The sequence below is a fragment of the Leopardus geoffroyi genome, chromosome D1 (assembly GCF_018350155.1).
Source record: "Leopardus geoffroyi isolate Oge1 chromosome D1, O.geoffroyi_Oge1_pat1.0, whole genome shotgun sequence".
Taxonomy (NCBI): Eukaryota; Metazoa; Chordata; class Mammalia; order Carnivora; family Felidae; genus Leopardus; species Leopardus geoffroyi.
Window position 1 is genome coordinate 108,069,212 of NC_059329.1, and position 17,337 is coordinate 108,086,548.

The 17,337-nt window shown below is 58.6% G+C and overlaps 1 protein-coding gene across 4 annotated transcripts; it reads right to left on the reverse strand.

The window, feature by feature from the left end:
• Positions 1–1,597: 1,597 nt before the first annotated feature.
• On the reverse strand, positions 1,598–16,833 carry RASGRP2 (RAS guanyl releasing protein 2). Of its 4 annotated transcripts, none has more exons than XM_045485827.1 (17): positions 16,710–16,833; positions 14,690–14,830; positions 13,928–14,030; positions 13,347–13,409; positions 12,872–13,003; positions 11,937–12,087; positions 11,577–11,750; positions 11,292–11,408; positions 9,445–9,726; positions 8,264–8,341; positions 7,941–8,063; positions 7,494–7,609; positions 4,160–4,301; positions 3,852–3,888; positions 3,313–3,489; positions 1,968–2,032; positions 1,598–1,820 (listed from the first exon to the last, which is right to left on the reverse strand). In XM_045485827.1, the coding sequence occupies exons 2-16, from the start codon at positions 14,760–14,762 to the stop codon at positions 1,974–1,976; spliced, it is 1,827 nt and encodes a 608-aa protein (XP_045341783.1). In that variant the 5' UTR covers positions 14,763–14,830; positions 16,710–16,833; the 3' UTR covers positions 1,598–1,820; positions 1,968–1,973. The 4 variants fall into 4 exon arrangements, with proteins under 4 accessions (XP_045341783.1, XP_045341782.1, XP_045341780.1 ...); XM_045485826.1 differs by lacking the exon at positions 16,710–16,833 and adding an exon at positions 15,054–15,164; XM_045485824.1 differs by lacking the exon at positions 16,710–16,833 and adding an exon at positions 14,495–14,538.
• Positions 16,834–17,337: the final 504 nt, after the last annotated feature.

Here is a 17,337-nt window from a genome sequence, read left to right on the forward strand (position 1 = left end):
CTACCCAACATAGTTGGGACGCACCACCTCAAGACAGCCCCCCAAAAGGCACCCGACCCAATGTGGCCCTTCTCCCAGACACAGTCCCGTGAGGACACACGGCGGAGGGCAAACGCAGCAAATACAGCGTGTGTGTCTGTGCACACACACACATGCACACGCACGCACAACGTGAGGCTCGTACACCAAATTCACACGCGCAACCATGAAAAGACAGTCCCACATCACACTCCCGGGCAGGGCAGACCTGGGCGCACATATGCACACACACACACGCACACACCACACGGGGAAGAGGCCGGGCTGGGGCGGAGGGCTGCGGGGAGGGGAGCCGACCAGGCTGCAGGGACGGAGGCAGTGCGGGAGGCGGGCGGAACCGGGAGCGAGCTGCTCTTCACAACACAATCGCCGTCTGTTGTTATAGCAACTCAGCCCCCAAATCGTGAAACGGATATTACAGCCTTCAGAGGGGGGCAGGGCAGGAGGGGGCTGAGGACGAAAGGAGGGGTAGCGCGAGGGACCCGATGGGGGACAGGGCTGGGGTCTCAACAGAGGGTAAAGCTGCAGGTGACCTCAGTGAGGAGTGGCCCGGCAGGAGTGGGGTCTCAAGGGGAGAGGGGAGCATGGGGTCAGGGAACCCCGAGGGAGGGGCTGAGGCCATTGCTTTGCAGGTAGGAATGGGGGGCGGTGCTCAAGGCACCACCCCCAGGACAACCCACAGCTGCTGTTCAACACACCCCAGGTTGGGGGGCAGCTCCCCATCGGAGCTCCAATGTTGGAGGAGACAGCTCCCACTCTCAGGGCTGCTGGAGCCTGCCCCAGCTTCAGAACCTTCAGGAGCACCCCCACCCCACCCTCTGTACCCAGACCAGCCTTAGAAGTAGCCTCAGGTAGCGGTGACCCCCAAAACCTCGGTGCTGCAGACTCAGGAGGGAAGAGCTGGGTTGGGAGAGGCCACAGGAGGCTGAGAGCGGGATCGATATGCATTTCCTCTGGAAGTCACCGTCCTTCCGCCTGGCAGCAGCACCGGGTCAAGAGGCTGCCAGCCCAGCAGGGGCTACTGGGGCCAAGGCTGCCCAGGTCCCCACCTCCCTCCCTGCCCCACAGCCAGCACTCAGGGCTGCCCTCTCTCCCCCACTGCAGTGAGATTCCCACCGCCGGAAGTATTCAAGCAGGGGCTGAGAGGCCACCTGTCAAGCAAGGGAATTTCGGCTCCGGGCTAAAGGCTACGGTTACCCAGGCCACCGGGCCCAGCAATTCTGGGTGCAAAGAAGCATAGCATCAAGTCTGAGACACGCCCCCCCCACCCCCACCCCACCCCACCCCCCCACCCCCCCACCCCGCCCGCTCCTGCCAAGGTTCTGGACTCCTGGAGATTCTAGGCCCTCTCCAAGATCATTATGTCTCAAGGTTTCTGGGTTCTCAAGTTCTATCCCCCAATTCTACTCCCCCTAAGATTCCCAACACTTGAGATTCCAGATCTCCCAAGATTCTCTGACTACAAAGTTCTGGATGCTAAGATTCTAGCCCCTGTCCTTACGGTACCCACCTCCCCCCCCCCTCCCCCGCCCCGTGAAGATTCTAGGCTCTGATGGGCTGGGTTAATTACATGGGCCTTTTTATTCCATCTGGAAAATACAAATATTCACAAGAGTCTGTACAACCTTAGGGACGCCAGCCCCGGCCCAACCCTCAGCTGCATGCCACCCTCACCCCCCACCCCACCCCCCAGCCCAGCCCGCTGCCCCAGCACCCCAGGCTTCCTGCTGTGGTCCAAGTCTCTTCTCCAAGGCAGGCCTGAGTGTTTGATCCAGTCACAGCTGGGAAGGAAAACAACAACACAGGTCGTCAGGGAAAAAGTAGCAGTCCACCCGGCCTGGGCCATGCGGACAGAGCGCCTGTTTCCTTGATCCTCCCCTCCCCCCCATGTCCCCAGCCCTCAGCCACGCAGGCTGCCCAGGACTCACCATCAATTACAAGTGGATGTCAAATACGCCATCCTCCACGGCCTGCACCTCCTCCTCTCTGATCTCTGCAGGGAAGTGGGCGGGGGTCGCGGGAACAGCTCCTGGGTTCCTGTGCCTTCAGCAGCCCTTCCCCCACTCACAGCAGGCACCTCACCCCATCCCGGAAGCACACCCATCCACCAAAAATCAATTCAGTGAGTGACCAGTCGGCCCTCCCGTGTTTGAGCCTCTTCTAAGTTTTCATTCCACCGCGGCTTTTTCACAGCCACGTGGTTGTCAGTGCAGTTTGCTTCAAATGTCAATTTTGTGTGTGTTTCACATTTTGGACCCCAGCACTTCGGAAGGCTCCATGCAAATGGCTTCACTGTTTCTATTTTTGAGGACGTAGGCCAATTCAAATGGCTGTGGTCAACTGCCTCCGACCCCAGTTTAACACGGTGGTTCAGAGTGTTCTCAGCAAAATAAATCATTTGGGGAACTGTCATTCAGCACACTGCGCTAGAACCACAGGACACCCCCAAGACCGCCGCCAAAGATTTCCAGGGCAAGGGACGTTTCTCAGAATGGCCTCCAGAGCAGACAAAAAGGGACAGGCAAAAAGGCAGATGGCTCACAGGATTCTCTCTCCAATACATCGTCAATCCCCCTAACAAACTAAGAGTGTGACTGGATTTTTGTTTGTTTGTTTTTAAAGTAAGCTTTATGCCCAACGTGGGGCTTGAACTCACTACCCTGAGCAAGAGGCACATATTCTGCTGCCTGAGCCAGCCAGGCACCCCTGTGACTGGAATCTTGAAGCCTCTTTCACTTTTACTCTTTTTTTTTTTTTCTTTTTTTAATGTTTATTTTATTTATTTATTTATTTATTTATTTTATTTTATTTTTTTATTATTTTATTTTATTTTATTTTATTTTATTTTATTTTATTTATTTGTGAGGGAGACCCAGAGCATGAGCAGGGCAGAAAAAGAGGGAGACACAGAATCCGAAGCAGGATCCAGGCTCCGAGCTGTCAGCCCAGAGCCCGACACGGGGCTCGAACTCACAGACCGCGAGATCATGCCCTGAATGGAAGTCAGACGCTTAACTGCATAACCCATTGAGCCGCCCAGGCGCCCTCACTCTAACTCTTTATGTATTATTAGTTTCTCTCAGCTTCAGAAGGTCAAGGTTTCCTGAGCCACCTTCTGGCCCCCTTACCTTTTCAATCCTTCATTATCACCCCACCAACATCACAGAATTACAAACTCCAGGAAGCTTTCCCTCCTGGATAGGTTAATACTTTGCCACAATGGCCCTGCCTCCCTCCCGGCACAGGACAGCACAGGAGGAGACCCCCTCTTACCTGGAGGCCGGGAGCCTCGCCTACCTGGGCGGGGCAGGGAGAAGCTGAAGGCTCGGTGATGGGTGTGTGTGGGCGAGGGCGAGGGCGCAGGCCCCTCCAGACTCACGCTCTGGGCCCGGCGCCGGCACTCAACCGACAGACGGTCTCTACATTGCTTGTGGCAGTTCACACCGCAGGCTGGGAGAGGCAGATGGGGAGCCCAGCCAGGGCCCTGGGTCAGAACGCTCTCCGGCCCCTTCCCCAGGCCTGCACCTCTCCCCAGTTTCCTGTGCTCCTGAGCAGGTGCCCCACCAAAATAAGACTCTCCTTCCAAAGTGCTTCATCCTGCTCGCCAATCCACACCCTCCGCCAAGTCCTCGGTGCCCAGGCAGCTGTCTCACCACAATAAAAGCCCACTTAAAGGCTACCCCCTTCAATATAATCAGCACGCCCCTCTGGCTCCAGGGTACCTCACTCCTCCTGGGTTGCCCCGCCAAAATTAGAATCCCCGCCCAGAGAGTAGCTCTTCCCCCAAAATTCGGCCCTCTGGCCCTGCTCACCTCGGCATTTGAGGCCCTGCTTGTAGATGCCCAGGATCTGAAATAGAGGAGGGGGCTGTGCTGGGGGAGAGGGCTTGAGAGGTAATGATTTCACCTCTTCTTTCTCAAGGGCAGGGACCGGGACTGACCCACTCTGGGGCTTTAGAGCCCCTCAGGCCAACGCAGGCGCAGAACGGCCAGAGGAGAGGCAGGCGGAATTAACAAGGTCCGGCTCTGCTGCGAGGCCTCCAGCAGGGGCGGGGCCGGAGGGTGGGCGGGGCGAGCGGAGGGGCCAGGGCTGGAGGGGTGTGGCTTGGTGGGGGTCTCACCAGGGCCTTGCAGTGGCGGCAGGCAACGGGGCGCAAGGAGTTGCTCTCGTGGAAGTTGTGCACGAAGCCCATGCGGCCGCCCAGCACCGAGCTGGAGCGCAGGAAGTAGGACACCATTTCCTCCCTGCTGATGCAGCCATCCCTGCGGGGGGCGGGGTGGGAGAGGGAGCGCCTCAGGTCGGGGCCCTCTCCCGGGACCAGCCACCCACCAGCCTAACCCACCCCACTGGGAACTTCCCTACCAAGGAAAAGATCCTCACCCGACTCCTGGTTTTAGATTTCCTGGTGCCGGAAAGAGAGGCCTAGACTTGGGAGCCAGGCAGAAGCACCAGCCGCTACTACTTGTGTGGTCTTGGGCAAGTCACTTCCCCTGGGTTTCCTTCCCAGAGAAATGAGGATCGTAACTCCTGCCGGGGTCACTTCACAGCGTTGGCATGTAAACTAACTAGAAGGGCTGTGCGCTCTCCCACGAGATCATCAGCCTTTGTTTCCCAAAGTGAGCTCTTTGGAACACCCGTTGGGAGCCCTGAGATTCAAGAGACTTCTGCTGAGCTCTGGGACCAGGCAAGATTGGGAAAAGCCGCCTGCGTCGGACTCGCATGCGGGCCAGTGCTGGAAAGACACCTGCCATCAGGATTCCCCACATAACCCAGGGGTTCCCACAGAACCCTTTTCTCACCTATTAACATATTTTAGGAAAGGAGCATGTGCTCTGGAGACAGACCTCCGTTCAAATTCTGGCTTGTGTGACCCTTGGGCTCATTAATCTCCCTGTGCCTCAGTTTCTTCTTCTATAAACGGGGACAATGATGACTCCTGCCCCTCGTGGGTTTGTGCGAGGACTGAGGGAGGGCACATGAAGCATTTATAACAGTGTCTGTGTAGTTGGTAGGTCCTGGGCCACGCGGAGCTATTTCTGTCAGTGTTCATCCTGGTTGGAAACTCCTGACTATTATTATATCTGGGGCTCCATGATGTGGTCCAGGTGACCCTTCAATTCAGTGGGGCATTGGGACAGCTGGCCATTTAGAAAAAATATATACGTCACCCTAGATTCTTACCGCACGCTGTGCCTGGACACTACATTCTCACTGAACTGAGACCACTGATGTAAAAACCAAAATCATGGAAGTATCTGGAAAGGTGTAAGAGGATACCTTTGGAATTTCAGGGAGATGAGGGCCTTTCTAGACATAACACAAATCCAAGAAGTCATAAAGGAAAAGACGGACATATTGAACACGCGACACTTTTTAAAAATTTTATATGGAAACGGACAACATAAACGACAGACTGGAAGAAAATATTTGCAAACACATTCGACAGCAAAGAGTTAACATCCATTAACAGAGATTCTGAAAATCAATGAGAAAAAAAAGACCCACAAACCCAGTGGAATAATGGACAAAGAATATGAACAAGCAATTAACAGAAGAAATCTAAGGGACCAATAAACATATGAAAAGAGATCCTACCCCCGCTAATATTAAAGAGATTCAAATTTAACCAAGACACCATTTGCCAATTAGACTGACAAAATTGTAAAGCTTTTTATAGCGTCCAGTGTTGGCAAGGAAGTTGGGAGATGGGCACTCACTCACTGCTGATGGGGGTGCAGGCTGGCACAACCTTGCCTGAGGTCACTTTGGCAGGCTCTCTCCTAATTTAGAATGTGCATATCTTTTGATCCAATTATCCCACTTCTAGGAATTTCACCTACAGAAATAGTGGCCTGGGTGCATTGGTACAAAGATGTTCACAGCAGCATGGCGTATATTTAACAGCGGAAAACTGGGGACAGTCTACATGTCTGTCATGATAATGACAGCGGGACACTCTACAGCTATTCTAAAGAATGAGGTCGTTCTGCATGAAGCTGGCATGGAAAGATGTCCGTGATAGAGGGTTACGTGGAAAACAAAAACAAAAGCAAAAAAGCGAGATGTGCAGTTCCATCAAGAAAGTGATAATAAATAAATAAACAAACAAACAAACAAACCCACCACCACCAACAATAACAAAAAACCCTGCAAACCCTGCTGCTACAAATACAAATACTAGATCCCGGTTAAAATGTACCAAAATTTGCTTTAAATGCATAGGTGAGTTTGTGGGAAAGAAATGGGCATCCTCACATTCCAGAAACAGAGAGCGAGCGTCAAGCTGAGGCAGGGAGTTGGGACCAAGGCTGAGGCTGCCCTAGGAGGGGGTTGCTGGTCTCCCTAGAGAGCCAGGTGCTGGATTTTGGTGCCCAGATGGGCTGGGCACAAGGCTTGGGGTGTGCAGGAGGTGGGAAGTCGAGGCTGAGACCCCCGCGCGAAGCTGTATCTAAGGTCTCCAACAGCGAGCGGCACCCTCACTAAAAGTGTGACCTGGAAAAAATCCACCCACCAACCCAGGGACATAACCTAGAATTCTGTCTCAGTTCTGGGAGCAGAAACAAAGCAACTGTAACCGGCCCCGTGGGCAGAGCTAGATTTATACCACAATCCTATTTGTCCATGGAACAGGCACAAACAAAATCGGTAGCAATTTGCACATGCAGGGAGGGGAAAAAAAAAAAAGACTGGAAGGACACACTGTTGCCAAGCCAGTGGCATTGCAAACATGTTACTAATAATATAGCCTCTTCTGATGGGAAAAGATGGGAGGAGGAACTGTAACTTTGGCGTCTCACTTCATACGCTTTCTTCACTGTAAATCTGTTTTACTACCTGGATTTCTTTTTTACCATGGGGCTCCGCAATATGGAAAAAAAAAAAAAAAAAAAGCCCAGATTTTTGAAATATGAATAGCATTAAAAATATAAGTCGACCTGAGATGGGGCTGTAAATTGCGACTGGAGTTTTTTGTCTGCTCAGCAAAACAGGGATATGGACATGGTTGCAGGGGGCATGTTTAACCTACTTCAGAGAATCAGCTGTTTGTCCAAATTGTCAGTATGTGAATTGTTGATAAGCAAGTGGGTGCTGCTAATTGCAGGCCTTTCTTTTCTATTCATTAAAACAGGCTACCCAGGAGTTGAACTTGCCCACACTTTTTGCCAGCTGTGAGCTCCGCAAATAAAGCGGCGTGTATGTAGCAACAGTCCCCAGGCTACAGTCTTTGCAAGATTCAGGTGGGCCCCCCCCCCCCCGTCTGTCTGAATGAGTGGGGTAACCCTGTGCTGCCACAGCTGGAAACCTCCCCCTCCAATACGAGCCCCTCCCCACATTGGTGGCTTCCTCGGCCGCGATCATCTGGCTCAGTGGCCTCCTCTTGCACAGGAGGAAGCTGAAACCCGGGGGGGAAGTGAGCCTGCCTTCCCTCTCCCCCAGCCCCCAGCCCTCCTCACTGGTTCTGGTCGAGGTCCCCAAAGGCGCTGAGGTAAGGGAAGTTCCCACGGATGATCTGGAACTCTTCCTGTGAGATGTGGCCGTCTCCATCGACGTCAAAGTTCCGGAACACAGACTGAAGTGCACAGAGGGACACGCAGGGGACAGGAGGACAGGAGAACGAAACAGGCGTCAGTCCCGTCCTGTCCACAGGCCCAGTCCATGTTATGAAGGGTGCTCAGGCGTGGGCGCCTCTGCAGCTCCCCTTTTTCTCTCCCTTTACTGAACCCCCCCCAAGCCCACCCACTGGCTCCGCCCCTTGCCTGCTGGAGCCTGAGCCCTGGCCCCGGAACGAGGCGCCAGTGTGGCTCCGAGGGTGGTGGCCAGGCAAAATCGTTCTCGATGGACCGCTCCGGACCTGTCCCCCGACCCCTCGGGTTGCAGGGCTGGCTGCCACAGAGTCTCACCTCCACCATCTTCTCGATGTGTTCCACCAGGAGTGCTTGATCCAGCCTGGGTTTGGCAGCTGAGGTCCACTCATCCAGCACCGGGGGCCGGGGAGGTGGGGTGCAGCTTGTGGGGCTGGTTGGCTGTGGGGATGGTCAGGCCTGAGTGAAGGCCGGAGGTGAGGGAGTCCAGGGCCCGGGGGGGGGGGGGGGGGGAGGCAGGAAAGCCCTGGGGAGAAGGGAGCCCGCCCCACAAGCTGGACAGGTGAGGTAGCCTCTGTCCTGGGATTTTCAGGAAGGGCAGAGGTGGGGGAGAGCGGGGAGGCAGGGATTCCCTGTCTCACCGAGGACTTCGAGCGCGGCTCCCGCTGCAGGGACAGCTGGTAGAGTTCATCCTCCGTCTGATACTGATCCAGAGATACCTAAGACACACAGGTCTGATCACACCCCCTGCCCCTGCTGCCCTCAGGAGCCCGCTGTCCAGAGCCCAGGGTCATAGGTCCACTCAGAGGCCACGGCTCAGCCCGGAACGCAGCCCAGAAGCTAGACTCGGGACGAAGGCCACCTTAGAACACACCCCAGTGACCACACACCAGCCTAGCACACAGAGCAGACCCCGCAGCTTGGCCCCAAATCTTGGGCACAACACGCCTCCAAGAAGCCAGCCGAGAATCCAGGTCAGAACACAACCAAGAGCTCTGAAATTAAGCCCCAACCTGGAACCCAACCCCACATCAAGAATCCAGCTCGGATTTCAATCCTGATCCCAGTCCAGAGGCTAGAAACCGTTAAGAATTCACTCTAAACCCAAAACTCCAGGGGCGCCTGGGTGGCTCAGTCGGTTAAGTGTCTGACTTCGGCTCGGGTCATGATCTCACAGTCCGTGAGTTCGAGCCCCACGTCGGGCTCTGTGCTGACCGCTCAGAGCCTGGAGCCTGCTTCGGGTTCTGTGTCTCCCTCTCTCTCTGATCCTCCCCTGTTCGTGCTCTCTCTCTGTCACAAAAATAAATAAACGTTAAAAAAAAATTTTTTTTAAACCCAAAACTCCAGCCTCGGCTCAGTGTCTAGAACCTAGTCTAGATCTCAACTAGAACCTAACTCCCATCCTCGACCCCCATACCGAGTGCAAGGCCAAGCCCAGACCTTTCCTAAGAGCTCAAGGCCATGTTTAGAAACCACCCCTGACCCCAGACGCCAGAGCTGAGCCCCAAGCCTTGAACACAACCCACTGCCAGGAACCCAACCCAGGACCCAGGCCTAGCTTCAAGCCCGGTGCAGAAAGTCCACATGCCAGCCTCGAAATCAGACCTGAGTCCACAACCCCTTTCAGAGGCTGGAACTCATCTCGGTGTCCACTCCAGACCCTGGAGCCCAGGCTGGATCTCAGTGCCTTGATCAGAACCTAGAACACCAGGCCAAGCCCGCAGCCTTGCATGAACCCAAGACCAGAGGTGGTTGTCCACGCTGGTGCCCAGCGCCCCCCCACCCCCCCACCCCCGGCGTCCCTGCTCCCAAGCCCCCTCACCGTGAGTAGGCTCAGCAGATCTGGGTTGGCCTGCACTGGTGGCCGAAGGCTGGTCACCATGGCCAGCTCCTCCAGGATGCTGAAGAGCTGTTTCATCTTGGCCCCATTAAGTCGGGTCCGGGCGGGGTCCAGCCAGTCAGGCAGTGCCAGCTGCAAGGCCACCAGGTCCTTGAGGTGCACGCCCAGGATGGGAAAGCGGAAGCCCACGCAGGCTGCCAGCCGGCGTCTGTAGTTGCCATAGTTCCCTGTGGCTGTCACCAGTTCCGTGAGACCTTCCCAGAGCTGGGGCGGGGCGTGGGGGGTGGGGGCAAAAAGCAAAGAATCACACACACATTAGGCACATCACTGGCTCAACTACGCCTCCCCCCCCCCCCCCGCCCCCCGAGCCCTAGAAATGTGGGAGAGGATGAGGAGTCAGAGATGGGTGAAAGGTTAAAAAATCCTCCCTCACTGTCCCCCAGCACTGTCTCCCTTAGCCCCTGGGGGTCAGAGTTTATAGGTCATGAGTCCAAGGGAACGCCCACTGCCAGATACCCCACCTCCACACCAGCCCTGGGCACAGACTATCCCTAACATTTAACACAAGAAACTGAGGCTCGGGACAAAGATCCAGAAGAAATGTCCTCAGCTGTGTCCTTTGTAACCGCCCACACTGGGAAGACCCCCAAATGTTCAACAGTAGACACATGACTTGCAGTAGACTTACAATAAAATATCGTACGGCAATGGAAACGAATGAGTAACAGGACGTTAGAAGGAAAGAAGCAAGACATAAAATAACACACAACATGATCCCATTCATAGGAAATTCAGAAACAGGCAACAAAACTCCCACGTTATTTTGAGATTCATACAACGTGGCATGGTAAAGCTGTAAAGAAAAGCAGGGCCGTCATTACAAAAGTCATGACGTTGGTTACCTCTGATTGGGCGGGGGGTGGGGGGGGGGAGTTACGGTCTAAGGTGCTGGAAGCTTCTATTTCTTGACCTGGGTGCTAAGTTACACGGGCATTTTCTTTTTTTAAATTTTTTTTTTCAACGTTTTATTTATTTTTGGGACAGAGAGAGACACAGCATGAACGGGGGAGGGGCAGAGAGAGAGGGAGACACAGAATCGGAAACAGGCTCCAGGCTCTGAGCCATCAGCCCAGAGCCTGACGCGGGGCTCGAACTCACGGACCGCGAGATCGTGACCTGGCTGAAGTCGGACGCTTAACCGACTGCGCCACCCAGGCGCCCCTACACAGGCATTTTCTTTCTAATTTTTCTTTAACCGCTACATACGTATGCTTTATATATTTCGCTCTATGTACGTCACCCAATATGTTAAAGTAAATAAAGAAAAGGGGGGCGCCTGGGGGGCTCAGGTGCTTAGCATCCGACTCTCGGGTTTCAGCTCAGGTCATGATCTCACGGTTCAGGGGATCGAGCCCCACATCGGGCACCGCAGTCACAGCGCGGAGCCTGCTTGGGATTCTCTCCCAATCCCTCTGCCCCTCCCCCGCTCACACTTGCTCTCTCAAAATAAATAAATAAATAAATAACTTAGAAAGAAAGAAAGGAAGGGAAAGAGAGAGAGAGAGAAAGAAAGAAAGAAAAGGAGAGGAAAAAAACACAAGCTTTGGGGTCAGGCAGACCGGTAAGCCCCCACTCTGCCACTCGGGTCGTGTAACCTGTGAAAAGCATGGAACCCCTCCAAGCCTCAGTTTCTGCATCTGTCAAATGGGGACAGGAGTGCCCAGCCCGCGACGCTACTAGGAGTTGTCAGCGAGGCCAGACCTGGGAAAGGGCTAGCCCGGGGCTTGACCAGGCTGTTCCCCTGACCCACCCACCCCAGTCCCAGGCACCTTGACCGTCTCAGGGCTAACATGACTGTGGGTCTCCTTGAGGCGCGAGATGGAACTGTGGCTCAGGCCTCCGACCACTGCCATTAGCGTGTTGAAGTTCTGCAGCTGCAGGAGCTTCTGGGGGGCAAAGGAGGGGGGGCGTAGGCAGTCAGTCACTGAAGAGGCCTAGAACTTGGCCCAGCTTTTCTGGCGAGGAGGCAGTGGGTTGGTGGAAAGGAAGGACTCCGCCCATGGGCACCTGGGAGGCTGGCGGGGGGGCGGGGGGGGGGGGGGAGTGACGGGCACCTCTGCCACGTGGACGAAGTGTGTGATGACCAGGGCCCGCTGAGGGGCTGTGGGCTTGCTGAGGATCATGAGTTGCACCCACTGCGACACACTGTTGAAGAGGGAGATGAATCGCTCCAGGACGGGGTTGTCCACGGTGCAGCCGTGAGTCACAAAACTGTGATAGTCCTGGAACTGGGGGGTGGGAGTGGCCTCAGCCCCTTCGGGCCCCTCCCCTCACAGATGACCACGCCTCACCCTCCAGCTACTGAAACCCCCAACCCACCCTGTGACCCTGCCGACCCCAGGGACCCCCGTTCCTCCTGGGACTCCTCCCCAACCCAAACTCTACCCCTGACCGCATGCCCTCCGGGGCCGCACCAGGATCTTGCAGAAGGAGCGATACTCCAAGTAGGTGAGATGCTCCGCCAGCTCCATGGGCTCCAGGTGGTCGAACAACAGGGACATCTTTCGCTTTTTCTGTCCTACGGGGTTCCGCTGGGTCACCTGCCGCTTCCACTTGTAGGTGGGGCTGGGGGGGGGGGAGGGGAGGGGGGCGGGGGCAGTGAGCCCTTTTGCTGGAGATGCCCCATCCCTTGTGGCCCCACACTCGTGCGCAGGCACCACTCAGGCCGACTGAGGACCCACACGGTCTGTGGCACCGTGCTGGCCACTGATGTCCCCGGTCCCAGCAACTCCTGCAAACTCCCCCCTCGTCATGCACTCAGGCACTGTGCCGGGCACTGGGGGTACAGAGAGGAGCAAGACACAGTTCCTTCCCTTGGAGAGCTAGCTCACAGTCTACTGAGGGAGACAGACACAGAAACAGACAATCGCCAAACTGCGCGGCGCGTCTACACGTCTTTGCACAGAGGGGTCTGCACAAAGTGCAGGCCACGGGAGGGAATGGCAAATTCTGCCCCGGAAGGCCTCCGAGCCCTCAGCGCCCGGACACGGTCCACACCTGAGCTGAGTCTTGACAACACAGAGAGGCAGGCAAGGGGGGCCCGTGTGAGCAGAACGTCATGGCGCAAAGGATGCAGGGCAGGGAATGATGAGTGGACCCGTACAGCAGTCGCATGGCGTGCACGGGGTGGGAGTGGGCTGTGGAAGATGAGGCAGGAATGCCAAGCCGCCTGGACACCACCAAAGGCTTTGATCCCCAGCCGAGACATTGTGAAGGCGACAGGGGGCCATAGGTTTTCCAGCAAGAGAGTAACATGACCCTCACTCATTCAATTCAACAAACACTTGTTAAGTACAGATGGTGTAGGACGCCGAGCGCCCTCCCCAGCCCTCAAGCTCGCCCCACGCACACACTCTCGATGTCAATGAGGCTGCTGTGCCGCCGGTTCCCTTCTTGGTCTAACAGAGCCTTCAGCTCCTTGATCTGCTCAGCGAGCTCAGGGTTCAAGTCAAACTCTGCTGGGAATGCCGAGATCCAGTACCTGGCGGAAGTTCTGAGTCACCCAAGGCAGCCCTCCCCCACCGCCCCCTGGGACTGTAGTTCCCCAAAGAGGGGGGAAGAGCCCTACACTGTGGCTCCCTCCCCCACTCACCCCCCACCCCCGCCCCGTTCATTCCTTCCCCACCCCCACGGGGCAGATCAGAAAACCCAGGCCCAGACCAGGAAGAGGCAAGCCTGTGACAGCCGGCCCACCATGGACAGAGCCCGGGTTCAAACCCACATGACCAACTCCCAGAACGTGTTCTTTCCACTCCTTCAGGCCAGTCTGCAGCCTGAGAGAAGGGAGCGAGAAGAGGGGACAGCGTCGCAAAAGGAAGGCTCACCTGACCAGGTGGCATGTTTTCACCTGCAGCGAATTGGAGTTGTCCTTCCGGGATTGTTGGTAGGTGAAGGAGAGTTAAGGAAAACGAGGATGGAGACTAATTCTAGAAAGGGAGGCAGGAGATGGGTCCCGGCTTCTGGAGGGAGACTGTGGGAGGGGCCTGGTCCTAGGAGAGATGCTGGGGGCGGGACCTGGGGTGGGGCCTGTAGGAAAGGAGCTGAAGAGGGGGTGAGGGGCGAGTTTGGGGAGCGTGCACAGCTAGGAACGGGGCTAGGTTCTAAGGGGTGGCTGAACGCATGACCTGGGTTCCGGGAAGGAGGCCGGAGGAGGGACTTGGGCTGGGAGTAGGGACAGGTCCTAGGCTGTAGAGAGCCCAGGTTGAGGAGGGGCGGGGGCGGGGCCTGACTCGAGAGGCGGGAAGGGGCGGAGCCTCGGCCCTGGAGCAAAGTTGCGCCAAGCCTGGATTCTAGGGCTTATAAGGGGCCCATGCTCTAGGAGCGGAGCCCATTCTTGGCCTGGGCTGGGCGGCCTGGCTCCCCCAAGCAGGACTGCAGGGCCCACGGCGAGGCCCGCGAAGGATATATGTGGAGCAGTTTTGCCGCCAGCTGCGAAGAAGGGATGTACCAAGGGTGCATCATGAGGAACATGCGCACCAGCTGCGGATCTCGCACCTTCCCGGAGTCATCTAACTCCGAGGGGTCAGAGAGAAGCGGGGTGACCCTTCGTCCCGTAGCTGTGGTCCCTAAAGCCTACCCCACAGCCCGCCGGATATGTGGCCCCCCGCCCATCACCTGCTTTGCCAGGACTGTGAATCCTGTAGGCAGGTTAGAAAGAAAAGGTAGGGTGGGCGAGGGATAAGGCAGGATCTGAGGAACCGGAGGAGGGAAGCGTCTGATCCGGGCCCATCGTCCCGAGGGGAGCCAGCTGGGGCGGAAGAAGCCTGGGTTCCCCGGGGTCAAGAATCCAGAGGCCATTTCCTGAGTGCTTGGGGGAAAGGGCACCCCCTCACCAGATAAGCCGCCCCCCACCAGCCGGAAACAGCTCCCAGGCCAGAGATAGACAGTTCCTCCGGATCCTCCGGGGAGACAGATAACGCTCCGCATGTTCCAGAGTCTGGGGACCCCGTCCCTCCCTTCAATGCCGGCATACCAGGGAAGGGAAACATTTTATCTTTCCGAAGCGTGTGGATCTCTCTACCGAGCAATGAAGAGAAGGCTTTCGTTAAAAAGGTGGCAGGATGCGGAACTGGGTGGGTCCAGGCCAGGGGTCTGCCCGGGGAGGCAGGGACCCCGTTTCAGGCTCGGAGCTGGGCTCAGGCTGGGCGTGCCCTCCCGTGCCACTCACCGAAGGCTTCGATGCAGCCGCGGAGCAGCTCCTCCACCGTGCAGCCCTTGTCCAGGTCTAGGGTGCCCGCCATGGCCGCCGGCGCGGGGAGGCTGGGCCAAGCTGCACTCCGAAGCCTCCCAAGGGGCTCCGACCGGACCCCTGTCCCGGGAGAGGCAGAGAGGGAGTCTGCGGAGGCGCCGGCGGGGGGGGGGGGGGGGGTTGCGAGTCGCGGGGCGGGCAGGAACGGGGCGGGGCGGGCACGCCCCCTGCTGGGCAGGGGCGGAGTCGTGCGCCGCGGCCACTCCCGGGGTTAAACGGTCTGGCCCGGGATGGTGCAACCCACCAGTTGGGAAACCGACCGGCCGCGAGGCTTCCGGCTCACCCTTGGAGTCGCGGGAAGGCCGAGGGGCTCCCCGGGGATGGGGACGAGCCAGGACACTCCGGGAACTGGTTTGTGCCCCAACCCCTCGTAGGCCCTCTTCTCGCGTCCTCTCCCCGGAGGCACCTGCAGCACCCCGCAGCTCGGCTCTACGCCCCTCCCGCTTCCCTCCCTCCACAGCCTCCCTTCCCCCGCAGGGTTATTTTGGGAACCCAGAGCCTGAGGGGACCTCGGAGGAATTTCTCCCTGGGATGGGAGGGAGGGAGGAACCCAGGCGTCCTGCCCGCATCGCCCCCTCCCGGGCTCCCGGGAGGGGAGGCGGGGCTATGGCAACCCCCAGGGGCCTGCCCTTGGGGAGGCGAGCTAGAGTGCAGAACATTCCTGGGGCGGGGTGGGGGTGGGGGGAGCCCGCTGCCGCCCCGGAGGCGTCAGCGGGAAGCCTGAGCCTGGGAACCACGCGCTCCCAAGCCACCTCCTCCGTGAAGGCCCCAGGGGTCCGGGTTCAGCCCTTCCGCAGACCATCTTCCTCCCCAGCCGGAGCTCCGGACCCAGGCCCCATACTACACAGTCGAACTGTGAGCTCACTCACAGGCAGGCCACATTCGAACACACAGAGCAGGGCGCCCAGAAGGGGGCGCCAGCGTCCTGAGGGGTGGAGAATGCCGGTACGTCTCCACCAGCAACTCCAGTCACACGCGGGGTGATACACACCCATGCAGGGACACACGCTCATTCTATACCTGAGGCCAGAGGCCCACATTGGGGTGAAAGACCCCTCCCCCCCCATACACACACACTTGGGCCTCAGGCACTTGCCTCCCAGCCTCTGTCTCATACACACAATGGCACTCACACCCCGTGCACACCTGCAGGAAGGATCCCTCGGGCACACATACCCAGCTTTCTAGCCCAGAATGCAAACCCGTTGATGGGGCCAGTTCTGGACTTGCAGCTCGCTCGAGCCAGGCCAGCCTGGAGTCCCGCGGCCACGGAGGCTCTGAAATCGCACACGTGCGCGCGCGCACACACACACGCGCACACACACACACAAGACAGTGCACCTACACGCATGTACAATCCCACACATGCACACACCCCCATGGGCGTGCACACACGCCCCCATTTCCTCCGCAGTCCAGAAACCAGCTCTGCGGCCGCAGCGCCCTGACACCCCTCATCCCCGGACGCTGGCAGAGCCTGGTCCCCACCCCACCCCACCCCCGGTAAAGGTACCCCGTCCCCCTCCCCTGCACAAACTCGCCGGGGCTGGAGGGGGCTCCTCTACTGAGTTCTCTGGCTGACTTTTCCTAGGAGCCACCCAGAGCCAGCCCCGTCTAGCTCGGTCGCCTCCTCGCTGTGTGACCTTGAGAGTCACTTGGCCTCTCGGAGCCTCAATTTTCTCATCTGTCAAATGGGGGGTCCGCGAGAGAAGGTCCCGCTGAGACGTGGCTGGGAAGGGCCGGAGGCGCCGCGGATGCCGCCCCCTCCCGCGGGTCGTCCAGGGCGTTTCAGCTGTCTCCCACCTACCCCGGACCCGGGCCGCAGACTCCGCTGCCACCAATCCACCCGCTGCCCCCGGCCCGCCTGCGCCGCCCCGGGGGGGCCCCTGGGGGCCAGGCCCTCCTCTGCCTGGCGCCTCGCCCGCTCTCGCTCACTCACTCTTGGGACCCGCGCGGCACGGAGCCCGCACCCGGCCGGGCCGGCGCCACCTCCGTGCGCTCCCGCCCGCCGGCCTCGCTGCGGCTGCAGCTCCCGCCCGCTCTCGGCGCCGCGGCCCCGCTTCCCGCCGCCCCGCCCCCGCGCCGCGGCCGCCCCCTCCCCTCCCCACCCCTCCCGCCCCTGCGCGGGGCTCCGCACCGCCGGCTGCGCCTCCCCCACCGGGGGCTCCCTCTCGCCCCGCACGCGGCCGTCCCTGCGGCAGCTTAACCCCTCCCCTGCCGCGCCGCCCGGGAAGCCAGGGCCGCGGGCTGGGGCTGCGCCACCGGCCGCGCGGAGGGTGGGCGAGCGGAGGTCAGGCCTCGCGGGACGTGGAGGGGGGATGTAAATCGAGAGCCCTCTCCCCCCACCCAGACGCCCCTACGCCCCCCGCCCTGCCGGCTGTTGGGCAGAGGAAGCCGGGAGGGGCAGGAAGCGGACTGCGGTGGGGAAGGGGCGCCCCGCCCAGCCCCCGGCCCGGGTTCCTGTTTTCGAGACAAACCGTTCCCACGGGGCTAACCCGACCCGGGGCCGGGCGTCTTCCTGCGGGCAGCGGGGGGCACAGACCTGGTAGAGATCGGGGGCGTGGGGA

Bases quoted from the DNA above. Each gene is read 5' to 3' on its own strand.
- RASGRP2 (XM_045485825.1), bottom strand. From the start codon at position 14,448: ATGCGGAGCGTTATCTGTCTCCCCGGAGGATCCGGAGGAACTGTCTAT. The intron at 11,409-11,576 runs GTGCCCGTCACT...TTTGCCCCCCAG, and splicing joins ACTTCGTCCACGTGGCAGAG to AAGCTCCTGCAGCTGCAGAA. The intron at 4,302-7,493 runs GTGAGGAGGGCT...CGCCCCCCGCAG, and splicing joins GGGGACCTCGACCAGAACCA to GGATGGCTGCATCAGCAGGG.